This window comes from Cottoperca gobio, unplaced genomic scaffold (assembly GCF_900634415.1).
Source record: "Cottoperca gobio unplaced genomic scaffold, fCotGob3.1 fCotGob3_158arrow_ctg1, whole genome shotgun sequence".
In the NCBI taxonomy this organism is placed as follows: Eukaryota; Metazoa; Chordata; class Actinopteri; order Perciformes; family Bovichtidae; genus Cottoperca; species Cottoperca gobio.
This window is the reverse complement of record NW_021166815.1, coordinates 411,302-438,091: the sequence shown is the minus strand read 5'-3', so window position 1 is coordinate 438,091 and position 26,790 is coordinate 411,302. Positions and strand designations below refer to the sequence as shown.

The window sequence follows — 26,790 nt, the reverse complement described above, 5'->3', positions numbered from 1 at the left end:
TCAGAGTCAAAGTGAGGGTGAGAGTCAGGGTGAGGGTCAGGATGAGAGTGAGGGTGAGAGTGAGAGTGAGGGTGATAGTCAGAGTGAGAGTGAGAGTGAGGTTGAGAGTCAGAGTGAGTCAGGGTCAGAGTCAGGGTGAGAGTCAGAGTCAGGGTGAGAGTGAGGGTGAGAGTCAGAGTGAGAGTCAGAGTGAGGGTCAGAGTGAGAGTCAGAGTGAGGGTGAGGGTGAGAGTCAGAGTGAGAGTCAGAGTTTGTCAGATTCAGAGTGAGAGTGAGGATTAGAGTGAGAGTCAGAGTGAGAGTCAGAGTGAGAGTCAGAGTTTGTCAGATTCAGAGTGAGAGTGAGGATTAGAGTGAGAGTCAGAGTGAGGGTCAGAGTGAGAGTGAGGGTGATAGTCAGAGTGAGAGTGAGGTTGAGAGTCAGAGTGAGAGTCAGAGTGAGTCAGGGTCAGAGTCAGGGTGAGAGTCAGAGTCAGGGTGAGAGTGAGGGTGAGAGTCAGAGTGTCAGAGTGAGAGTCAGAGTGAGGGTGAGGGTCAGAGTGAGAGTCAGAGTGAGGGTGAGAGTCAGAGTGAGAGTCAGAGTTTGTCAGATTCAGAGTGAGAGTGAGGATTAGAGTGAGAGTCAGAGTGAGAGTGAGAGTCAGAGTGAGAGTGAGGGCGAGGGAGAGAGTCAGAGTGAGAGTCAGGGTCAGAGTCAAAGTGAGGGTGAGAGTCAGGGTGAGGGTCAGGATGAGAGTGAGGGTGAGAGTGAGGGTGAGAGTCAGGGTCAGAGTGAGAGTCAGAGCGAGAGTGAGGGTGAGAGTCAGAGTGAGAGTCAGAGTGAGAGTCAGAGTGAGGGTCAGAGTGAGAGTGAGGTTGAGAGTCAGAGTGAGAGTCAGAGTGAGTCAGGATCAGAGTGAGAGTGAGGGTGATAGTCAGAGTGAGAGTGAGAGTGAGGTTGAGAGTCAGAGTGAGAGTCAGAGTGAGTCAGAGTCAGAGTCAGGGTGAGAGTGAGGGTGAGAGTCAGAGTCAGGGTGAGAGTGAGGGTGAGAGTCAGAGTGTCAGAGTGAGAGTCAGAGTGAGGGTCAGAGTGAGAGTGAGGGTGATAGTCAGAGTGAGAGTGAGGTTGAGAGTCAGAGTGAGAGTCAGAGTGAGTCAGGGTCAGAGTCAGGGTGAGAGTCAGAGTGAGGGTGAGAGTCAGAGTGAGAGTCAGAGTGAGGGTGAGGGTCAGAGTGAGAGTCAGAGTGAGAGTGAGGGTGAGAGTCAGAGTGAGAGTCAGAGTTTGTCAGATTCAGAGTGAGAGTGAGGATTAGAGTGAGAGTCAGAGTGAGAGTCAGAGTGAGAGTGAGGGCGAGGGAGAGAGTCAGAGTGAGAGTCAGGGTCAGAGTCAAAGTGAGGGTGAGAGTCAGGGTGAGGGTCAGGATGAGAGTGAGGGTGAGGGTGAGAGTCAGGGTCAGAGTGAGAGTCAGAGTGAGAGTCAGAGTGAGGGTCAGAGTGAGAGTGAGGTTGAGAGTCAGAGTGAGAGTCAGAGTGAGTCAGGATCAGAGTGAGAGTGAGGGTGATAGTCAGAGTGAGAGTGAGGTTGAGAGTCAGAGTGAGAGTCAGAGTGAGTCAGAGTCAGGGTGAGAGTGAGGGTGAGAGTCAGAGTCAGGGTGAGAGTGAGGGTGAGTGTCAGAGTGAGAGTCAGAGTGAGAGTCAGAGTGAGGGTGAGAGTCAGAGTGAGAGTGAGGGTGAGAGTCAGAGTGAGAGTCAGAGTTTGTCAGATTCAGAGTCAGGGTGAGGGTTAGAGTCAGAGTGAGAGTCAGAGTGAGAGTGAGCGCGAGGGAGAGAGTGAGAGTGGTAGTTTTTTTATATTTACAGCTCACTTTTCACATTGAGGAGCTCTTTTATTAAATAAACTAAACGTTTATGTTATTTATCTCATTATGTGCACATTTCAGTGTTTACTGTGTTGCTTTGCACATTCACACTCTGCTCTCCGCGGACCACACATGCGCACACACCTACAGTCAGAGACAGGCAGAGCCCAGGCAGCATCCTCCAAAGCAGTAAACCCAGCGGAAACACTGGTGACGCTCAGTGAGCAGCCACCGCTCATTCTCTGTGCCAGTCCCCCCTCACCTTTCTCTCTCTTTCTCTCTCATATAAACATTGACTACACTCTACACAAACACATGTCATTCACTGTACACACACACACGCGCACACACACACCTTTCTGTTGAACAGGAAGTTAAAGCTGGAGAGCGAGCTGGCTGCTCAGCTGTGGAGAGTTTCCTGGGACAACGTCCAGATGAGCAACCTGGATAAAGTCCTGAGGAGAGCCTGCAGCAGACTGACCATGTCTCTGGTAACACACACACACACACACACACACACACACATAAAAACACACACACACACACACACACACAGCTACTGACTGGACTCTTGATTCTCTGCAGAAAGGATCCAACTGCGGCTCTCTGATGACCATGGAGGGAAACTTCCAGATTTACACCAAAACCGGATACTACAAGGTCTAACACCACCTTACACCAACTTACACCACCATACACCATCTTACACCACCTTACTTCACCTTACGCCACCTTACATCGCCTTAGTCCACCTTACACCACCGTACTCCACCTTACTCCACCTTACACCACCTTCATTCTTCTGATTATATCCTGCAGGGCAACCTGGCAGCCATCAAGTATATCAACAAGAAACGCATCGAACTGACGAGGAAGGTTCTGTTTGAACTAAAACATGTAAGAACTCCATCAATCTACCTACATACTGACCTACCAGCTGACCTACCAGCTGACCTAGTATACATTGTTTGGGGGTTCAGTGCTGTGCTTGTACAATTTTGAGGGTCTGGGTCGGAGTGGCACATACCCACAGATCTACCTACTTATCAACTGACCTACCTAATGACAGACAGACGAACCAACCTGCCTACCTAACTACTGACATACCGTCCAGCCTACTGACCTACCTACGTAGATTGAGTATCTAACTTGGGGCTTCTGAACCTTGCTTGTATGATGTTAATGGTTTTTGGTCAGATTTGAAACAGTAGCTTTTACAGATGCGAGATGTTCAGAATGAGCACCTGACCCGCTTCATCGGCGCCTGCATCGACCCACCAAACATGTGCATCATCACAGAGTACTGTCCCAGAGGCAGTCTGCAGGTACAGCACTCTATCAACCCTTTATACATCTCTATCAGCCTTTATACCCCTTTATCAGCCTTTATACATCTCTATCAGCCTTTATACCCCTCTATCAACCATTTATATCCCTCTATCAGCCCTTTATATCCCTCTATAAGCCTTTATACATCTCTATCAGCCTGTATTCCCCTCTATCAGCCCTGTATACCCCTCTATCAGCCTTTATACATCTCTATCAGCCTTTATACCCCTCTATCAGCCCTTTATACCCCTCTATCAGCCTTTATATCCCTCTATCAGCCTTTATACATCTCTATCGGCCTTTATACCCATCTATCAACCATTTATATCCCTCTATCAGCCTGTATACCCCTCTATCAGCCCTTTATACTCCTCTATCAGCCTTTATACATATCTATCAGCCTTTATACCCCTCTATCAGCCCTTTATATCCCTCTATCAAGCATTTACATCCCTCTATCAGCCTTTATACATCTCTATCAGCCTTTATACATCTCTATCAGCCTTTATACCCCTCTATCAGCTCTTTATATCCCTCTATCAGCCTTTATATCCCTCTATCATCCCTTTATACATCTCTATCAGCCTTTATATCCCTCTATCAGCCTTTATACCCCTCTATCAGCCCTGCAACATTTCTCTCTCAGTTATGGTTCTGTATCGGTACTGTAACCTAGCAACCCCCCGGCACGGTAACCTAGCAACGTGAACATGTGTCAGCCCGTAGGTTGGTGCGTGGGATGCCAGATGACCGCCGGAGCTATAAATGTCCGATTAACAAAGAGCAAGTCGGGGTGGGGGGGTTAGCAGGAAGACACAACCAGAGCCCCAGTCATACGTGGGGGGGGGTGTGTAATGATTATTTAATATTATTTAATACCTGAGGATTATTCATTACACAAGGGGAATTTAACAAGAAATAAACTAATAATAATCAGACGATACAAATGTGACAAAGATGATCAAATCTTTACAATCAGAGGAACTTTAAATATGAAGACATATCAGCTGAAATTTCCCCACTTCATTACTCACACTAACACAATTACATTTATATTACAAGTGTTCATGTTTAATATGTAAATGAGGCACTATGTAATGTAACTGTTGGTGACTTTAGGAGAAATCTACACACACACAAAGTTAGTGACAAACTCTGAATGGGATTCTGATGTTTTCTTTACACTCGTCTGACAGAAGATGTTCTGGAAGATAAATGGCCCAAAATCACAAAAACAATATTATTTAGTGTTATTATTTAAACACTCACAGGACTCGTGTTACATGAGTCCTCTCGTAATCTGTGACAATCAGGAGGTCGTTATGAGTTAACATTTCACCACTAATTACCAAAACAAAGTCATGTGATGATGTTAGTCCCGTTGTCTGGTCCTGGTTTTTATTTTATTCCTGCGTTGCTAACTTTTTAGGGGGGGGGGGGGGGGGTACATCCTGTTGTTCAGGAGGAGGCTCATTAATCACATGAAACACACACACACACGCACAGCGCACAGCCACAGATGTGTTTATGATACAGCTGCGTGTCGACTACACACAATCAAATTAGTCTGTGTGTGTGTGTGAGTGTGTGTGGCTGTGTGTGTGTGTGTCTGTGTGTGTGTGTGTGTGTGTGTGTGTGTGTGTCTCTCTGTGTGTGTGTGTGTGTCCTGCAGGACCTGATGGAGAGCGAAAGCATCACTCTCGACTGGATGTTCAGATATTCTCTCATCACTGATATCGTCAAGGTAACAGCCTGTCAGCAGGGGGGGCTTCTTCTTGTGTTGTGTCACTTCCTGTAAAACGTTTTCAGAGCACTCAATAGTTAAATATCTTCGTCTACATACATATTTCATGCTTTAAGTCAAAGTATATTCACCTTTTCAAAATAAAATCTTGTATTTATTTATCAGATTCTCTCTTTAAAGCAGCATCATGCAGTAATCTGTGGTAAATTAATGTTAATGTTGTTGTTGTTGTTGTTGTTGTCTTGTATTCTGTAGCACCTTGAGATTGCTTTTAGCCATGAAAGGCGCTTACAAATCAAATGTATTATTATTATTATTATTATTATTATTAACGTGTATTTGTTATGATTACATTATTATAACATCAAGACACAACATGTAGCATCAAGCTAACGTTATTAACCCGGCTCCGCTACCCGCCAGCCTCCCCCCACCCTGGGCCTGAAACCCTCCTCCCAGCGATCGAAAGCTCCTCGCAGCATAGCTAACAGCTAATTAGCTAATGGCAGCTACTGTTAGCAGCAGTTAGTGTTACTTAAGCAACAAGTACAGCTTTCTGTCCATCAGGAAACTTTGTAAATCAAGGCCTGACGCACTTATGTGCACCAGACATAAACTGTGTAGAATATTAAAGACATAACGGAAGTTTTGGAGGCTTCTCATAGGCCAGTATAATTAGATCAGGATGTGTTTAAGGACCCTCATGAGATACAGACCTGGGGAGAAGCTGCTCCTGAGGCCTAAAAAGTGACTGAAGGTCTGACGAGCGTCTGTGACTTTAAGTCCTTAATAATCTGTATAACAAATGTTTATTGTTGTTGTTGTTCTGTTATCAGGGCATGTTGTTCCTCCACAACAGCGTCATCGTGTCCCACGGTAACCTGAAGTCGTCTAACTGCGTTGTGGACAGCCGCTTTGTCCTGAAGATCACGGACTACGGCGTGGAGAGTCTGCGAACCGCAAGCTGCCCTGAGGACTCGCACGCTCACTACGCACGTACGACACACATCTATAGATATATTTATACATATCATTATGTTACTATGTTACATAACTACTAAATATCGATTTTCACAATTTTAACTCTTAAAAAGCTTGTTTGTTTACCTAAATGCTACTGTTGTTGTTTATGAAAAATATATGTTTTTTGATATTATTAGCTACAACAATATTTGTTCAATATTAGATTAAATCACAATTCAGAATTATTAATACCATTTGACTGAATGAGTCAGTTAGCTTAGCATAATGACATATATCGCTCTTTTATTTAATTTATTTAATTTAATTTAATCTAGGAATACACGGAAATAAAACTACATTTAAGAGTAGTTTTACCTTTTCAGCTTCAGAAGTGATGCTAGCTCCTGATGCTACAGTGACACCAGTTACTGTGTTTGCCCACTACTGCAGGTAAACTGTGGACGGCTCCAGAGCTGCTGAGGACAGAGTCCCCCCCCCCCTGTGGGACTCAGAAAGGAGACGTTTACAGCTTCAGTGTCATCCTGCAGGAGGTGGCTCTGCTGAGAGGAGTGTTTTACCTTGACACACACACGCTGACCCCTAAAGGTAGCAGCTTTCCTTTCAACACATATAAAACAAGGGGAGGGCCACGCAACAAACCAGTCAGGTCCTCGCAACAAAATGAATCAGGTCCCCCACAACAAACCGAATCAGGTCCCTGCAACAAACCAAAACAGGTCCTCACAACGAACCAAATCAGGTCCCCACAACGAACCAAATCAGGTCCTCGCAACAAACCGAATCATGTCCTCACAACGAACCAAATCAGGTCCCCTCAATGAACCAAATCAGGTTCTCGCAACAAACCGAATCCTGTCCTCGCAACAAACAGAATGAAGTCCCCCACAACAAACCAAATCAGGTCCTCGCAACAAACTGAATCATGTCCTCGCAACAAGCCGAATCAGGTCCTCGCAACAAACAGAATCAGGTTCTCGGAACAAACCGAATCAGGTCCTCGCAAAAAAACTAAACAGGTCCCCACAATGAATCAAATCAGGTCCCTACAACAAACCAAATCATGTCCTCGCAACAAACCGAATCATGTCCTCGCAACAAACAGAATCATGTCCTCGCAATAAACCGAATCATGTCCTCACAACGAACCAAATCAGGTCCCCACAATGAACCAAATCAGGTTCTCGCAACAAACCAAATCCTGTCCTCGCAACAAACAGAATGAGGTCCCCACAACAAACTAAAAATCAGGTCCTCGCAACAAACCGAATCATGTCCTCGCAACAAACCGAATCATGTCCTTGCAACGAACCGAATCAGGTCCTCGCAACAAACCGAATCATGTCCACGCAACAAACCGAATCATGTCCTCGCAATAAACCGAATCATGTCCTCGCAACAAACAGAATCATGTCCTCGCAATAAACCGAATCATGTCCTCGCAACAAACACAATGAGGTCCCCCACAACAAGCCAAATCAGCTCCTCGCAACAAACCGAATCATGTCCTCCCAAAAAACAGAATCAGGTTCTCGCAACAAACCAAAACAGGTCCCCACAACAAACCAAAACAGGTCACCACAACAAACCAAATCAGGTCCCCTACAATGAACCAAATCAGGTCCCCCACAACAAACCAAATCATGTCCTCGCAATAAACCAAATCAGGTCCTTGCAACGAACCAAATCAGGTCCCCACAATGAACCAAATCAGGTTCTCGCAACAAACCAAATCATGCCCTCGCGACAAACAGAATGAGGTCCCCACAACAAACTAAAAATCAGGTCCTCGCAACAAACCGAATCATGTCCTCGCAACAAACCAAATCATATCCTTGCAACGAACCGAATCAGGTCCTCGCAACAAACCGAATCATGTCCACGCAACAAACCGAATCATGTCCTCGCAATAAACCGAATCATGTCCTCGCAACAAACAGAATTATGTCCTCGCAATAAACCGAATCATGTCCTCGCAACAAACACAATGAGGTCCCCCACAACAAGCCAAATCAGCTCCTCGCAACAAACCGAATCATGTCCTCCCAACAAACAGAATCAGGTTCTCGCAACAAACCAAAACAGGTCCCCACAACAAACCAAAACAGGTCCCCACAACAAACCAAATCAGGTCCTTGCAACAAACAGAATGAGGTCCTCGCAACAAATCAAAACAGGTCCCCCACAACAAATCAAATGAGGTCCTCACAACAAACAGAATCAGGTTCTCGCAACAAACCGAATCATGTCCACGCAACAAATCAAATCATGTCCTCCCAATAAACTGAATCATGTCCTCGCAATAAACCGAATCATGTCCTCGCAACAAACAGAATCAGGTTCTCGCAACAAACCGAATCATGTCCTCGCAACAAACAGAATCAGGTTCTCGCAACAAACCAAAACAGGTCCCCACAACAAACCAAAATAGGTCACCACAACAAACCAAATCAGGTCCCCTACAATGAATCAAATCAGGTCCCCCACAACAAACCAAATCATGTCCTCGCAATAAACCAAATCAGGTCCTTGCAACAAACCGAATCATGTCCTCGCAACAAACAGAATCAGGTTCTCGCAACAAACCAAAACAGTGCCCCACAACAAACCAAATCAGGTCCCCTACAATGAACCAACTCAGGTCCCCCACAACAAACCAAAACAGGTCCCCACAACAAACCAAAACAGGTCACCACAACAAACCAAATCAGGTCCCCTACAATGAACCAAATCAGGTCCCCCACAACAAACCAAATCATGTCCTCGCAATAAACCAAATCAGGTCCTTGTAACGAACCAAATCAGGTCCCCACAATGAACCAAATCGGGTTCTCGCAACAAACCAAATCATGTCCTCGCAACAAACAGAATCAGGTTCTCGCAACAAACCAAAACAGGTCCCCACAACAAACCAAAATAGGTCACCACAACAAACCAAATCAGGTCCCCTACAATGAATCAAATCAGGTCCCCCACAACAAACCAAATCATGTCCTCGCAATAAACCAAATCAGGTCCTTGCAACAAACCGAATCATGTCCTCGCAACAAACAGAATCAGGTTCTCGCAACAAACCAAAACAGTGCCCCACAACAAACCAAATCAGGTCCCCTACAATGAACCAACTCAGGTCCCCCACAACAAACCAAAACAGGTCCCCACAACAAACCAAAACAGGTCACCACAACAAACCAAATCAGGTCCCCTACAATGAACCAAATCAGGTCCCCCACAACAAACCAAATCATGTCCTCGCAATAAACCAAATCAGGTCCTTGTAACGAACCAAATCAGGTCCCCACAATGAACCAAATCGGGTTCTCGCAACAAACCAAATCATGTCCTCGCAACAAACCAAATCATGTCCTTGCAATGAACCGAATCAGGTCCTCGCAACAAACGGAATCATGTCCATGCAACAAACGGAATCATGTCCTCGCAATAAACCGAATCATGTCCTCGCAACAAACAGAATCATGTCCTCGCAATAAACCGAATCATGTCCTCGCAACAAACACAATGAGGTCCCCCACAACAAGCCAAATCAGCTCCTCGCAACAAACCGAATCATGTCCTCCCAAAAAACAGAATCAGGTTCTCGCAACAAACCAAAACATGTCCCCACAACAAACCAAAACAGGTCACCACAACAAACCAAATCAGGTCCCCTACAATGAACCAAATCAGGTCCCCCACAACGAACCAAATCAGGTCTCCACAATGAACCAAATCAGGTTCTCGCAACAAACCAAATCCTGTCCTCGCAACAAACAGAATGAGGTCCCCACAACAAACTAAAAATCAGGTCCTCGCAACAAACCGAATCATGTCCTCGCAACAAACCGAATCATGTCCTCCCAACAAACAGAATCAGGTTCTCGCAACAAACCAAAACAGGTCCCCACAACAAACCAAAACAGGTCACCACAACAAACCAAATCAGGTCCCCTACAATGAACCAAATCAGGTCCCCCACAACAAACCAAATCATGTCCCCACAACAAACCAAATCAGGTCCTTGCATAAACAGAATGAGGTCCTCGCAACAAATCAAAACAGGTCCCCCACAACAAATCAAATGAGGTCCTCACAACAAACAAAATCATATCCTCGCAATAAACTGAATCAGGTCCTCGCAACAAACAGAATCAGGTTCTCGCAATAAACCGAATCACGTCCTCGCAACAAACACAATGAGGTCCCCCACAACAAGCCAAATCAGCTCCTCGCAACAAACCGAATCATGTCCTCCCAACAAACAGAATCAGGTTCTCGCAACAAACCAAAACAGGTCCCCACAACAAACCAAAACAGGTCACCACAACAAACCAAATCAGGTCCCCTACAATGAACCAAATCAGGTCCCCCACAACAAACCAAATCATGTCCTCGCAATAAACCAAATCAGGTCCTTGCAACGAACCAAATCAGGTCCCCACAATGAACCAAATCAGGTTCTTGCAACAAACCAAATCCTGCCCTCGCGGCAAACAGAATGAGGTCCCCACAACAAACTAAAAATCAGGTCCTCGCAACAAACCGAATCATGTCCTCGCAACAAACCAAATCATGTCCTTGCAACGAACCGAATCAGGTCCTCGCAACAAACCGAATCATGTCCACGCAACAAACCGAATCATGTCCTCGCAATAAACCGAATCATGTCCTCGCAACAAACAGAATCATGTCCTCGCAACAAACAGAATCAGGTTCTCGCAACAAACCAAATCAGGTCCCTACAACAAACCAAATCAGGTCCTCGCAACAAACCAAATCAGGTCCTCGCAACAAACAGAATCAGGTTCTCGCAACAAACCAAATCAGGTCCCCTACAATGAACCAAATCAGGTCCCCCACAACAAACCAAATCATGTCCTCGCAATAAACCAAATCAGGTCCTTGTAACGAACCAAATCAGGTCCCCACAATGAACCAAATCAGGTTATCGCAACAAACCAAATCATGTCCTCGCAACAAACCAAATCATGTCCTTGCAACGAACCGAATCAGGTCCTCGCAACAAACCGAATCATGTCCATGCAACAAACGGAATCATGTCCTCGCAATAAACCGAATCATGTCCTCGCAACAAACAGAATCCTGTCCTCGCAATAAACCGAATCATGTCCTCGCAACAAACACAATGAGGTCCCCCACAACAAGCCAAATCAGCTCCTCGCAACAAACCGAATCATGTCCTCCCAAAAAACAGAATCAGGTTCTCGCAACAAACCAAAACATGTCCCCACAACAAACCAAAACAGGTCACCACAACAAACCAAATCAGGTCCCCTACAATGAACCAAATCAGGTCCCCCACAACGAACCAAATCAGGTCTCCACAATGAACCAAATCAGGTTCTCGCAACAAACCAAATCCTGTCCTCGCAACAAACAGAATGAGATCCCCACAACAAACTAAAAATCAGGTCCTCGCAACAAACCGAATCATGTCCTCGCAACAAACCGAATCATGTCCTCCCAACAAACAGAATCAGGTTCTCGCAACAAACCAAAACAGGTCCCCACAACAAACCAAAACAGGTCACCACAACAAACCAAATCAGGTCCCCTACAATGAACCAAATCAGGTCCCCCACAACAAACCAAATCATGTCCCCACAACAAACCAAATCAGGTCCTTGCATAAACAGAATGAGGTCCTCGTAACAAATCAAAACAGGTCCCCCACAACAAATCAAATGAGGTCCTCACAACAAACAAAATCATATCCTCGCAATAAACTGAATCAGGTCCTCGCAACAAACAGAATCAGGTTCTCGCAATAAACCGAATCATGTCCTCGCAACAAACACAATGAGGTCCCCCACAACAAGCCAAATCAGCTCCTCGCAACAAACTGAATCATGTCCTCCCAACAAACAGAATCAGGTTCTCGCAACAAACCAAAACAGGTCCCCACAACAAACCAAAACAGGTCCCCCACAACAAACCAAATCATGTCCTCGCAATAAACCAAATCAGGTCCTTACAACGAACCAAATCAGGTCCCCACAATGAACCAAATCAGGTTCTCGCAACAAACCAAATCCTGCCCTCGCGACAAACAGAATGAGGTCCCCACAACAAACTAAAGATCAGGTCCTCGCAACAAACCGAATCATGTCCTCGCAACAAACCGAATCATGTCCTCCCAACAAACAGAATCAGGTTCTCGCAACAAACCAAAACAGGTCCCCACAACAAACCAAAACAGGTCACCACAACAAACCAAATCAGGTCCCCTACAATGAACCAAATCAGGTCCCCCACAACAAACCAAATCATGTCCCCACAACAAACCAAATCAGGTCCTTGCATAAACAGAATGAGGTCCTCGCAACAAATCAAAACAGGTCCCCCACAACAAATCAAATGAGGTCCTCACAACAAACAAAATCATATCCTCGCAATAAACTGAATCAGGTCCTCGCAACAAACCAAAACAGGTCACCACAACAAACCAAATCAGGTCCCCACAATGAACCAAATCAGGTTCTCGCAACAAACCAAATCCTGTCCTCGCAACAAACAGAATGAGGTCCCCACAACAAACTAAAAATCAGGTCCTCGCAACAAACCGAATCATGTCCTCGCAACAAACCGAATCATGTCCTCCCAACAAACAGAATCAGGTTCTCGCAACAAACCAAAACAGGTCCCCACAACAAACCAAAACAGGTCACCACAACAAACCAAATCAGGTCCCCTACAATGAACCAAATCAGGTCCCCCACAACAAACCAAATCATGTCCCCACAACAAACCAAATCAGGTCCTTGCATAAACAGAATGAGGTCCTCGCAACAAATCAAAACAGGTCCCCCACAACAAATCAAATGAGGTCCTCACAACAAACAAAATCATATCCTCGCAATAAACTGAATCAGGTCCTCGCAACAAACAGAATCAGGTTCTCGCAATAAACCGAATCATGTCCTCGCAACAAACACAATGAGGTCCCCCACAACAAGCCAAATCAGCTCCTCGCAACAAACCGAATCATGTCCTCCCAACAAACAGAATCAGGTTCTCGCAACAAACCAAAACAGGTCCCCACAACAAACCAAAACAGGTCACCACAACAAACCAAATCAGGTCCCCTACAATGAACCAAATCAGGTCCCCCACAACAAACCAAAACAGGTCCCCACAACAAACCGAATCATGTCCTCGCAAAAAAAAACGAATCATGTCCTCGCAATAAACCGAATCATGTTTTCACAACGAACCAAATCAGGTCTCCACAATGAACCAAATCAGGTTCTCGCAACAAACCGAATCCTGTCCTCGCAACAAAAACAGAATGAGGTCCCCACAACAAACCAAATCAGGTCCTCGCAACAAACAGAATCAGGTCCTCGCAACAAACCAAATCAGGTCCCCACAACAAACCAAATCAGGTCCCCACAACAAACCAAATCAGGTCCTCACAACAAACCAAAACAGGTCCCCACAATGAACCAAATCAGGTCTCCATAATAAGAGGAAACTTATTAAATGTTAAACGTTGGGTTAAACGTTGATTTATGGTCGAGGTACGGTCTGTATAAAGTAGCTAAGTACATGTATTTTCAATCAGTTAATAAATGATGTAATATTACTGATTAAACTACCAGTAGTATATAAAGTCATTATTAGCAGCTGAACATGAAAGTGATGAACACATTAATCCATCAATAATTATAATACAATAATATATATTATTCTGCAGAATGAGGACTTTTACTTAAAGTATATACTTCAGCGTGTTGTTCATTCATTCATCAGTTCACACTCTGCACATGTGGTATTCGGCGAGCTCTGCTGCATCGCTGAGAAACAGGAAGTGATGCAGACTTTAAATTATCATTGTAAAAAAAGAGTAAAAGTTCTCATTCTGCAGAATTATATATTTTAATGTTTTATAATTATTGATGCATACATGTGTTCATCACTTTAATGTTCAACTGGTCAAGATGGAGCTCATGTTAATGACTTTAATACTGCTGGTAGTTTAATCTGCAATAATACTTCATTTATTTGATTTTTAATTAATTTGTAAAGCTGTCAGATCAATTTAGTGAGGTAAAAAGGTTTATTATTTCCTCAGTATATTACAGTATATATATATATATATATATATATATATATATATATATATATATATATATATATATATATATATATATATATATATATACACTGTGTGTGTTTCACAGCTTTCATCAGCACAATAACTGTTATTGTATTTGAACAATACATTTTCTAATTATAACAATAACAATAATAATCTTCAGGGAACGTAGAACAAAGAGGTAAAAACTAAAGACAGAAAGAGAAGAATTAAAATACAAACATATGAACCCACTGAAACTGGTGTAACATTAAACATTTACAAATGTTCGAAGGTATCTGCTTGGATCTGCGATATAACAGCAAATGTAATCATTACTTTCTTTATTGAACATTCAATGTAGAAACAATTTAAAATAAAATATAAAATATTGCTGGAGGAACCCTGACGTCAAGTGACCAAGTCAGGTTCCAGTGATGACATCAGCAGAATAAGGTGCATCCTGATTGGTCGACAGAGACAAACACCTGGAGGAGAAAAACAAAGATGAAGGCAACAAAGATCAGCAGGATCGAATTCTGCTGAATAAACTGAGCCGGACACACAAGAGCAGATCATCAGCAGATGTGAATACTAATTTCATATATTTTAATAATACTTTTAATAAAAATAATGATAATAAAAAAACAAAATTAATAGACCATAATAATATTTTAGTATTTCAATAATAGACTTTAATAATAATTTAATAGATTTGAATAAACATGCAATAAACTTTAATAATAATTTTACTACTTTAATAGATTGTAATTATAATTTACATTTGAATAATAATTTGGATTTTATTCTGGATTGTATTTTTTAACGTCGTACAAATGTGTAATGGTCCAAATGTGATGCTGATGATGTTCCCCCCCCAGAGATTGTCATGGCGGTGCGGCATGGCGGTGCCCCCCCCCCTGCGTCCTTCGCTCTGCTTCCACAGTCACAGCGAGGAGCTGGGCGTCCTGATGCAGCGCTGCTGGAGCGAAGAGCCAGGGGAGCGGCCCGACTTCAGCGGCATCAAGATCCTGCTGAGGAAGCAGCACAGGTAAGGGGGGTGGGGTACATGTGAGGGGGGGGGGGGTAGTGTCAAAACAATATAAACAGACTCAAAGGTTTTACTGACAGTAAGAAATAACATCACCTCAGATCATTTAAATCCTTCGAAATTAATTTGATGACGTAGCAGAAATTCAGCCGTTTAAGGATCCTTGACTTTGAGAAACACCCTGTCTCACTCTGTCTGTCCTCCTGTCTGTCCTGCTGTCTGTCTGCCCTCATGTCTGTCTGTCCTCCTCTCTATCTGTCTATCCTCCTGTCTGTCCTGCTGTCCTCCTGTCTGTCGTGCTGTCTGTCTGTCCTCCTGTCTGCCTGCCCTCCTGTCTGTCCTCCTGTCTGTCTGCCCTCATGTCTGTCTGTCCTCCTGTCTGTCTGCCCTCCTGTCTGTCTGTCCTCCTGTCTGTCTGTCCTCCTGTCTGTCTGTCTATCTGTCTGTCCTCCTGTCTGTCTCCTCCTGTTTAGGGGTTATGGATCAAACATCCTGGACAACCTGTTGTCCCGTATGGAGCAGTACGCCAACAACCTGGAGGAGCTGGTGGAGGAACGAACGCACGCGTATCATGAAGAGAAACGCAAAGCTGAAGCACTGCTGTACCAGATACTACCACAGTAAATATACCTGCTGCTGTAATACTGTAATACTACATAATACTGCAGTAATACTAATTGATGGTATTGTGTTTCAGTTCAGTAGCAGAGCAGTTGAAACGAGGAGAGACGGTTCAGGCCGAAGCTTTCGACTCTGTCACTATTTACTTCAGTGACATCATCGGCTTCACCGCCCTGTCTGCTGAGAGCACGCCACTACAGGTCAGAAGAACTCAGTAGAACAACACTACAGGTCAGCAGAACTCAGTAGAACAACACTACAGGTCAGCAGAACCCAGTAGAACAACACTACAGGTCAGCAGAACCCAGTAGAACAACACTACAGGTCAGCAGCACTCAGTATAACAACACTACAGGTCAGCAGAACTCAGTAGAACAACACTACAGGTCAGCAGAACTCAGTAGAACAACACTACAGGTCAGCAGAACCCAGTAGAACAACACTACAGGTCAGCAGAACCCAGTAGAACAACACTACAGGTCAGCAGAACCCAGTAGAACAACACTACAGGTCAGCAGAACCCAGTAGAACAAGACTACAGGTCAGCAGAACCTAGTAGAACAACACTACAGACAGGTGAGTAGAACTCAGTAGAACAACACTACAGGTCAGCAGAACTCAGTAGAACAACACTACAGGTCAGCAGAACCCAGTAGAACAACACTACAGACAGGTCAGTAGAACACAGTAGAACAACACTACAGGTCAACAGAACTCAGTAGAACAAGACTACAGGTCAGCAGAACCCAGTAGAACAACACTATAGGTCAACAGAACCGAATAGAACAACACCATAGGTCAGCAGAACTCAGTAGAACAACACTCCAGTCAGCAGAACCCAGTAGAACAACACTATAGGTCAACAGGAGCGAGTAGAACAACACTACAAGTCAACAGAACCGAGTAGAACAACACTACAGGTCAACATAACCGAGTAGAACAACACTATAGGTCAGCAGAACTCAGTAGAACAACACTACAGGTCAGCAGAACTCAGTAGAACAATACTATAGGTCAGTAGAACTCAGTAGAACAACACTATAGGTCAGTAGAACTCAGTAGAACAACACTCCAGTCAGCAGAACCTAGTAGAACAACATTATAGGTCAGCAGAACCCAGTAGAACAACACTATAGGTCAGCAGAACCCAGTAGAACAACACTCCAGTCAGCAGAACCTAGTAGACCAACACTACAGGTCAGCAGATCCTAGTAGAACAACACTATAGGTCAGCAGAACCCAGTAGAACAACACTATAGGTCAGCAAAACTCAGTAGAACAACACTATAGGTCAGCAAAACTCAGTAGAACAACACTCCAGTCAGCAGAACCCAGTAGAACAACACTCCAGTCAGTAGAACCTAGTAGAACAACACTACAGGTCAGCAGAACCTAGTAGAACAACACTATAGGTCAGCAGAACCCAGTAGAACAACACTATAGGTCAGCAGAACCCAGTAGAACAACACTATAGGTCAGCAAAACTCAGTAGAACAACACTCCAGTCAGCAGAACCCAGTAGAACAACACTCCAGTCAGTAGAACCTAGTAGAACAACACTCCAGTCAGCAGAACCTAGTAGAACAACACTCCAGTCAGCAGAACCCAGTAGAAGGGCACTATCTTGTGGCGTGAGCAGGTAGTACCGCAGGTCAAATATAAATGATATAAAGTGTTTTTGTTTTTTTACATCAGGTGGTGACCTTGTTAAACGACCTCTACACCTGTTTCGATGCCATCATCGACAACTTTGATGTTTACAAGGTAAAACATTCCTCAACACTTAACCTACTGAGACTCAGCCCGTTGACTTGTACTACACACCACTCCACTCTTTGTGCTAAGCTAATTTAGCATTTTCCTCCTGCTTCCACTCTTTGCGCAAAGCAAAGCTAACAGTTTCCCCCTATAAGTCAATAACATCTCTCTGAACCAAACTCCATGTTAAAAAGTGAACGTTTTTAATGATGATCCCTCACCTGTGCGGCTCGGTACTGCCCCCAGGTGGAGACCATCGGTGATGCCTACATGGTGGTGTCCGGCCTGCCGGTGAGGAATGGGAAGCTCCACGGGCGGGAGGTTGCCCGGATGTCCCTCGCCCTGCTGGACGCCGTACAGAGTTTCAGCATACGACACCGAGAAAATCAACAACTCCTGCTACGCATTGGCATACACAGCGGTCAGTGTGTGTGTGTGTGTGTGTGTGTGTGTGTGTGTGTGTGTGTGTGTGTGTGTGTGTGGTTAGGATTTAATGTAGCATAAACTGCATTCTGGGTATTATTCAACTTATAAAGCCAGCAGTGCAGCTTCAACTTTTCAACCAGCATTCACTCTGCAATTTATTCAGAAACTATCTTCTTTAGTTAAAATGAGCTCCATCTTTAACATTAATGTATCAATAGTTATATGTGTGTGTGTGTGTGTGTGTGTGTGTGTGTGTGTGTGTGTGTGTGTGTGTGTGTGTGTGTGTGTGTGTGTGTGTAGGTCCAGTGTGTGCAGGTGTGGTTGGGCTGAAGATGCCCAGGTACTGTCTGTTTGGAGACACAGTCAACACAGCGTCACGCATGGAGTCCAACGGAGAGGGTAACACACACACACACACAGACACACACGCACACACACACACACACACAGTCTGTTGTTGACATATTGTTGTTGATTTTATTTTGTTGTTATTTATGTCCTTGTCGTTGATATTGTTGTTGTTGTTGTTGTGTGTTTGCAGCTCTGAGGATCCACGTGTCGGAGGCGACCTGGGAGGTTCTGCAGGAGTTCGGCTGCTTCCAGCTGCAGCTCAGAGGAGAGGTGGAGATGAAGGGGAAGGGACGCCTGAGGACGTTCTGGCTGCTGGGGGAGGACGGGATGCCATGAGGGGGGGGGGCGTGGGTCTGCACGGCGAGCTCCAAGAAAGACAAATTATTTTAGTTTTATGAGTGGAAATGAAATCTGAATGATACACTTAAACAATATGAATACAGAATTAACTTTGTGTTCCTATCGTCTGTTTATCTGCAATCCTTCACTGACATCACAGAACAGGTTGTTGTTGACATTATTCACTATGTCGATATATTTAGTTAAACATATTTTCAGTTTAACGTTATGTTTGTAAAAGTCCTGTGAAAATCTGCAGCTGTGCAGCAAAACAAAGAGATGGTCCACAGAATGCGTAATTTCCACGCTTCACCTTCGTTATTTAACCGGCTGTGCAATGCATTCTGGGAGCTCCGCTTTTGGCCGCTCCTCATTTACAAAGATTTGAGGGCTTAGCTTCTTGCGATTTGGCGAAAAACTTTTTAATTTACCATCATCGATCTTAAATGAATTCAACTTATTTGTTTAAAATGTTTTCAGAAACACATTTCGATTAAATATTTTCTTAATATAACTCCATGTTGGTCGCTTGTATAGTGTGAACATATAGGTATAGGTAGCACTCGCTGAAACACCGTTAGCTCAGTTTGGAAATAACTGAAAGAGATAGTTCTGATGTTTTGAAGTGAGATTGTATGCACTCATATCCGTAGTGATGAAAGGAGTAACAACTGATGAGCAGCGTCGTGTTCTGAGAGGTAAAATTATGTTTTTGTGAATGGAGTCTGGTGGCTTTGAAGAGATAGCTAACATAGCTCACGGCTTCAGCTCCCATTAGAAGGGCTGTCTGACAGCAAGGTAAAGAAAATGTGTAATACGCCTATTAGATTAAAAACAACATATAAACATATTATGATCAACAAATATAAAACCGAGGTATGAGCACTAGTGTGTATATACATTTTTGTTTTGGATTATTTTGGAGTATATCATACATTATACATTATACACTGTGTATAATGAACCCCCAGGAACTTAAAGGTGGGGACCCTCTCCACTCTCTTGAGTTGAGTTGTATAAGTTGAAACAAAAAGGTGAAAATCATCTAAATGTGGCGCTTTTCTTTATGTGGCTAAATACTTTTTGCTGCCGCTCCGATCCACAGCAGTACTAAATATATATAGACTATATTAAATATATACCCCCCCCACACACACACAGGGTTAGACTACGTTACTGTGGGACTTCAGACACGCAGAAACCCTCAGCTCACCTGGGAAACAACATTCCGAAGTTAAAACATACTTTGACCAGAATTTAAATGTTGGGATTTAAGATTAGGTTCTCAAACAACTTTTCCCCGGAGAGGCACGACACCTGCTCGTCCTTCAAGTCAAAGGTCACGTCAGCTGTTAAACCCTCCTCTCTGATTTGTCGTTTATATCTGACATCATTTAAAGCAGTTCAGGATTTTTCACCAAAAAACAAAGAGACGAATGTGTTCACTGTAAAAATAAATAATTTGAAGTTAAGCGTGTAAATACAAAAACCATGTGTGTGTTTTATTCTCTTCGTGTCATTGTTATTAAAGCTGCATTTAATATTTAATACATCAACATCTTTATTACTACTTTATTCTCCATATATGTTGGATTGTGTTTCTTGTATGTTTAGCTGCTGTAAATTATTAAAAATGTTTTAATTGGAATTTCTTTCGTCACAATTTACTGAATAATTTACAGAAAACGTCTTGATTCTGAAATGTAAGGAATCGTGAAATAAAGTGGGAATTAAAACTACAATACCCAGAGTTCAACTCTAAAAGTCTCAGAAATGCGCAGGGGTTACATTTGGAAAACAGAAATTTGGCTCAATATCTCGGATATTTTAAAGAAACTTGCAGCTCTGCAAGTGAAGCGTCAAAATAAATACGACAGGAAATAATCCCACGTTGCCAACTTTATTAAAACTCCAAACATCAGGAAGTTCCATCCATCGACTACCTCTTATCCGGGGTCAAGTCGCGGTGGCAGCAGCTCCAGTAGTGAACCCCAAACTTCCCTTCTCCGGGCCACATCCTCCAGAAAAAAGAGAAAACCCATTTTGGCCGCTTGTACCCGTGATTTGGTTCTTTGGGTCATGACCTTCATGACCATAGGTGAGGGTAGGAACAAAGATCGACCGGTATATTGAGAGCTTTGCCTTCTGGCTCAGCTCTCTCTTCGTCACAACGGTGCGGTAAAGCGAATGCAGTACCCCCCCATTGCTCTGATTCTCCGGCCAATCTCTGGCTCCATCGTCCCCTCACTCGCGAACAAGACCCCGAGGTACTTGAACTCCTTCACTTGGGGTAATGGCTCATTCCCTACCCGGAGTAGGCAATCCACCGGTTTCCTGCTGAGAGCCATGGCTCAGATTTGGAGGTGCTGATCCTCATCCCAACCGCTTCACATTCTGCTGCGAACCGATCCAGTGACTGTTGAAGGTCACAGACCGATGATGCCATAAGGACCACATCATCTGCAAAGAGCAGCGATGAGATCCTCAGGTCACCGAACTGCAACCCCTCTCCTCCACGACTACGCCTCGATATCCTGTCCGTGAACATCACAAACAGGATTGGTGATAAAGCGCAGCCCTGGCGGAGGCCAACATCTGGAAGTTTTTAACAATGGCAGCTCAAATAGAAGAGTTATTACAGCTATTACACTTATTATCTGATGGGACACTTGCTAAATGTCTTCTGCGTAAACACAGACGGATGGAACAATTAAAAACTAAAGAATTCCCAAGTGATGGTTCACTTTGTGTGTGTGAGGAGGCTACAAGATAAATCTGATTTATACTTTAAACTAAAACAAAACACAATGTGATAGTTAAGTCAAACCAAACCCCATTTAATAATTCACTAATTATGGCTTTTTAATTTCTGGACATATAAGACTTTGTCATGGACACAATGAAGAAGTGTTTACAAATAATATATTATACAATATATATATATATATATTCAGGACAAAAACTAACACATGTCTGTTATTTGTAAATATGTGTGTTATTTATAAATTGTTTATGTATTTATTCATAAACGTGTATTTGTTATCTATAAACATGTTATAAATGTTCAGTACAGCAGGCCTGGGATTGGCTCCAGATTTCCTCTGCTGTCATTGGTCCATCAGTACGTCACTCAGAGCTCTCTGTGTTCTGATTGGTCAGTAGGCCCTCGCTCGCTCGGTGCGGATGTCCGTTATGTTGCCGTGTCGGACGGGGATACAGAGCGGGACTGAGAGTGAGAGCAGCCCGAAATAAGTTTTAAAAACACCCCAATACCGAGTGAACCGTCTCACACGGAGGCTCCGACACTGACAGGAGCAGCAGACTCTCCGGTACACCGGCAGAAACAGTTATAACCCCCCCCTGAACCCGGAGTCCCGGTCCTTCGCAGCTCCGCGGGGCCTGGCGAGGCGCGGCGGGAGCAGATGGAGGCTGCACCGGCGAAGGCGAAGCCGCAGGGCCGGCTACTGGTGTCCACCCAGCTGGACGCTAAAGACGAGCTGGAGGAGGTAGGCTGACCCGTGTTAATGGCACAGAGAGCACATATAACACGGGACAGACCCGGCTAGAACGGGTTTATCTTAGTTTGTGAGCAGTTTATAAAACAAGCAGCGGGTACAAAGAAACGGGACGGGACTCGCAGGCTAGTTAGCATGGCTAGCATCGTTAGCTTAGCAGAGCCGCACGGTGCTGTGTGTAAACAATGTGTCGGGGGTTTGATCCCACGGTGTTGGGGGGAGAGGGCAGCTGAGGGGCGTTCACGGTGTGTGTGTCCCCTGAAAAACGCCACAGCGCGGATATGAAGTCACACAGCTGACGGACAGTTAGCCTAGCATGATGCTAATTTTACGTAAACATGGATGGGACCAAGAAGTGACATACGCATGCGCCGTGTTTCACATGTCAGAGGTAGTGATGATGGTGGTTTAATGTGCTGCTTTATCACATTCAAATAACCTTTATTTACACTCACCCCCTGACACAGATACAGAAACCCTAAGATCAGAACCAACAGTTATAAAATAAGTTAATTAGTAACCCATCAACAGGATGTCCTGTTAACTCTTATTAATAGATGGAATCGGAGTTTCGGGCTTCCGGTGGAATCGCAATGCATGCTGGGGTGGTGAGCGTAGAAAAGTGAGCACCAACTCTACAAGGGCCGCCATATTGGATTTCTTCTCTACGTGTTTACATTGTATTTAGCTTATTCTTCAAGCGTGTTGTAAACAAACCTACTGCTCTACAATGAGTTCTGAACTCCTTTCTTATGATGAGGTTCAGATGTGGAAAGTTGAAGCTTTAAAAGTATTTTGCCACAAGCGGAATTTAAAGGTTTCAGGAACAGAACTGGAGCTTATTGCCAGGGTGTTTGCTGCATCAGAGATGGGCATTGAGGAGCAACCAACAGCTAACGAAAGACTTTCAATCACAGAAAAAGAAAAGACGAAGCTTTTGGTTATGCCGAGTGGCGTTTCAGTGCCTGATCCCTTGATACTGCAGGATGGCTGGGTCAATGAAAACAACAGCATGACTTCTTGGCCGCCGATATACCTCAGCGATATAACATTATTTTTAATGTCTGACCACCCAGGGAACCATATCGAGTTTCATAAACAAACTTTGAACGAATACAAAGAAGGCAAAGCATTTAGACTGTTTGACTCTGGCTGGTTGAAACAAATATCTTTCAATCCTCTCGCAGATTCTGAGTTTTGCTTTTTGAAAGCAAAATGTTCTCATTCAATGAAAGTTTCCCACACGCCACATTCGGCATGGATCTGAGCAGTCAAGAAAACTGACGATATCATAAGTGCTGATTGCAGTTGTGTTGCAGGGTAAGCTTTTATAAATATATACCTAACTTGTGTTTGTTCATTATTATAAAACTCAATATATAGAAAGTACATTTGTCAATATATAAATAGTAGATAGACTACACACCCCAGGTCGAGTTCAGGATCAGGGAATTATTTGTTGGTTTACTTGCATGAAATGAAGATTTCCCTTGTAGAGTTGGTGCTCACTTTTCTACGCCCGCCACCACCCAGCATGCATTGCGATTCCACCGGAAGCCCGAAACTCCGATTCCGTCTATCAATCAGGGGCTTCTGTTGTTCTGTGTTTTAATTGTCTATACATTTATATTTATTGTTTACCGTGCAGCTGCAGCACAAACCGTACAGTTTATAAAGTCAAACACTGAAGAAGAGGATCCATAACAACAAATCAAATAAAGGCAACAATAAAACATCACGGTGTGAGAGGAAAATACTAAAAATCTGAATGAAAAGCAATACTGTTGGTCAGGAGATGTGTTACACAATGTTCACTTTAGTTTATTACATTTAGTTATATCAGGGACCATTTACAAAATGCATTCATCTTTCATTCAGAAAGAGCAAAGCCCTGTCACATGTACTACTCACTCACACCTGACTGGACTGGTTGCTTAAAATAAAAAATGTTAACCTCACGTGGGGAAAACATGGAAATGTGTGCAAATTTTCAGATGTCGGGGAACTTATTCCATTAAATGGCTTTAACAGAAAAGGCAGATTGTGTCGTCCATAGTTCTCTACTGCAGTAAAGATCTAATACCAGACTGTGACAACACTCCACTGCAAGTATTCAAACCCTTACGGAAGTAAAAGAATCTAAGTATTTTCAGCAGAATATAGTAAAAGTATACTTTGTGTTGGTTCATGCAGCTTTCTGCTGTGGTTATTAATGTTTGCTATTTTAGCCGTCTTAGTGTTTTTCAGTAATTGACTACAGAAAGTGAAAACAGTGTTTTGATTCGTGTGGACTTGATGCCGGAGTCACTAAGAAGAAGCTTACGTCTCCGCGGTGCATCCAAACTCCGATGCAGCTTTAGTTTCGCACTAACTAGTTTCATCGTATCTTTAAGTGGGTTCGACTCCTAACTTTCGGGATAACGTGCGTAGAGATGCTGATCTACTCGGATAAATTAAATGATGTAAAGTATAAACACTGTCTATTTATGTGTTTCCAGAGGTTGGAGCGATGTGTAGGAATCGTCCAGGCGTTAACAAACGGGCTGTCGGAGAGAGAGGCCAACGACGCGCTCACCGCCAACGTAAGATACACACTGTAATACTGCAGTACTGTAATACTGTAAGTACTGCAAGTACTGCGACTAATACTGCTGCTAATACCACACATAAGTCTTATACCTGAGTTAGCTGTTAGACAGGATCATGATATAAATACTACAAGGCTTATACTGTGTTCACAACAAACGTATATGTGTGTTAGATATGTGTGTGTGTGTGTGTGTGTGTGTGTGTAGATATGTGTGTGTGTGTGTAGATATGTGTGTGTGTGTGTAGATATGTGTGTGTGTAGATATGTGTGTGTGTGTAGATATGTGTGTGTGTGTAGATATGTGTGTGTAGATGTGTGTGTGTGTGTGTGTAGATATATGTGTGTATAGCTGTGTGTGTGTGTAGATATGTGTGTGTGTGTAGATGTGTGTGTGTGTGTGTAGATATGTGTGTGTGTGTGTGTGTAGATATGTGTGTGTGTGTGTAGATATGTGTGTGTGTGTAGATATGTGTGTGTGTAGATATGTGTGTGTGTGTAGATATGTGTGTGTGTGTAGATATGTGTGTGTAGATGTGTGTGTGTGTGTGTGTAGATATATGTGTGTATAGCTATGTGTGTGTGTGTGTGTAGATATGTGTGTGTGTGTGTGTAGATATGTGTGTGTGTAGATATGTGTGTAGATATGTGTATGTAGATATGTGCGTGTGTAGATATGTGTGTGTGTGTAGATATGTGTGTATGTGTGTGTGTAGATATGTGTGTGTGTGTGTGTGTAGATATGTGTGTGTAGATATGTGTGTGTGTGTGTGTGTGTAGATGTGCGTGTGTAGATATGTGTGTGTAGATATGTGTGTGTGTGTGTAGATATGTGTGTGTAGATATGTATGTGTGTGTAGATATGTGTGTGTGTGTGTGTGTAGATATGTGTGTAGATATGTGTGTGTGTGTAGATATGTGTGTGTAGATATGTGTGTGTGTGTGTGTGTGTGTGTGTAGAAACGTGTTCATGCCTCATTCAGATGATGGAGCTACACTGTTAGCTTGATCAACCAAACCAGCATCTTGCAGAGCTGACAGCAGGAACTCTGCTCACTGATCCTGATGGATCTGCTTCCTGTTGATCCTTTATTGTGATTAAATCACAGATGGATCTGTTTAGTTTGGTTCATACTGCTGCAGTGAACCACATTAATTCAGCTGCAGGTACAAACACAAATGATACCGCGGTCAGACTTGCATGAGGCGAAGATTTCCTTTACGTTTGGTGTGAACAGAGCATGACCGACTGGAACTGAGCCATCTCCATCCCTTCAGTAACTAAGAGACTTACCTGTCCTGCAGGTGTGTAAAGGCCCGCAGCAGCACGAGGAGGTTTGTCTGGGTCTGTTCTCTCTGGTGCTCACAGAGTCGGCCCAGGCCCAGAGGGTGAGACGCCGCCGCTGCCGCCATTATTAATGTGTGACATCACCGTGCCATCACCGTGACATCGTGTGTGTGTGTGTGTGTGTGTGTGTGTGTGTGTGTGTGTGTGTGTGTGTGTGAGACAGTGTTACAGAGACCTGACTCTGCTCAACAGAGATGGGATGAACATCATTTTGGTGAAGATCAACCAGATCCTGATGGAGAAGTTCCTCAAGCTGCAGGATGTCCCCAGAACGCAGGTAAACGTGTGGAGTTTAGCACAGTAGCCATTACTATCTGTTATAGCAAGTTATATTGTTATCACGATTTTCAACAACGTTATCGGTATTCAGTTCTTAAATGACCTTTAATGTGTGCGCAGCTGGTGTGGCTGATCAAAGAACTGGTGAAGAGCGGATGTAGTGATATGGGAGCTGACGGAGTCGTCATGACGCTGCTCAAACAGATCGCAGGTCAGGACATAATCAATGTGTGTGGTGTGTGTGTGTGTGTGTGTGTGTGTGTGTGGGGGGGGGGGTAGTGGGGAGAGAATGAAGAGAGGGAAGGGATAATATAGATAGAAGAGAGATAGATAGAGATAGAATAGAGAGAGAGAGAGATATAGAGAGAGAGGGGTAAGAAGAGGAGAGAGAGATGTATAATGAGATAGAGATCTAGATAGAGAGGAGGAGGGAGATTATTTATGATATAGATATATATAGATATATATATATAATATATATTATGATATATAATAATATATATATATATAATATATATATATAATATA

The 26,790-nt window shown here is 43.6% G+C and overlaps 2 protein-coding genes across 2 annotated transcripts in view; both read left to right on the top strand.

The window, feature by feature from the left end:
- npr1a (natriuretic peptide receptor 1a) overlaps positions 1–20,181 on the top strand; it is a 38,020-nt gene extending 17,839 nt beyond the window's left edge. The window contains 15 exon segments of the mRNA XM_029426346.1: positions 2,209–2,329; positions 2,424–2,498; positions 2,658–2,735; positions 3,059–3,163; positions 4,840–4,911; positions 5,748–5,907; positions 6,325–6,480; positions 14,869–14,900; positions 14,902–15,038; positions 15,512–15,658; positions 15,736–15,859; positions 17,355–17,423; positions 17,664–17,838; positions 18,144–18,242; positions 18,385–20,181. Coding sequence (XP_029282206.1) covers positions 2,209–2,329; positions 2,424–2,498; positions 2,658–2,735; positions 3,059–3,163; positions 4,840–4,911; positions 5,748–5,907; positions 6,325–6,480; positions 14,869–14,900; positions 14,902–15,038; positions 15,512–15,658; positions 15,736–15,859; positions 17,355–17,423; positions 17,664–17,838; positions 18,144–18,242; positions 18,385–18,530 — 1,696 coding nt within the window. The 3' untranslated portion in view covers positions 18,531–20,181.
- Positions 20,182–21,706: 1,525 nt separating this feature from the next.
- The window catches only part of ints3 (integrator complex subunit 3), a 5,553-nt gene continuing 469 nt past the window's right edge, over positions 21,707–26,790 (top strand). Inside the window, exons 1-5 of the mRNA XM_029426344.1 lie at positions 21,707–22,039; positions 24,547–24,630; positions 25,941–26,024; positions 26,147–26,260; positions 26,383–26,490. Of these exons, the coding sequence (XP_029282204.1) occupies positions 21,956–22,039; positions 24,547–24,630; positions 25,941–26,024; positions 26,147–26,260; positions 26,383–26,490 (474 nt within the window). The 5' untranslated portion in view covers positions 21,707–21,955. The remainder of the gene's footprint in view (positions 22,040–24,546; positions 24,631–25,940; positions 26,025–26,146; positions 26,261–26,382; positions 26,491–26,790) is intronic.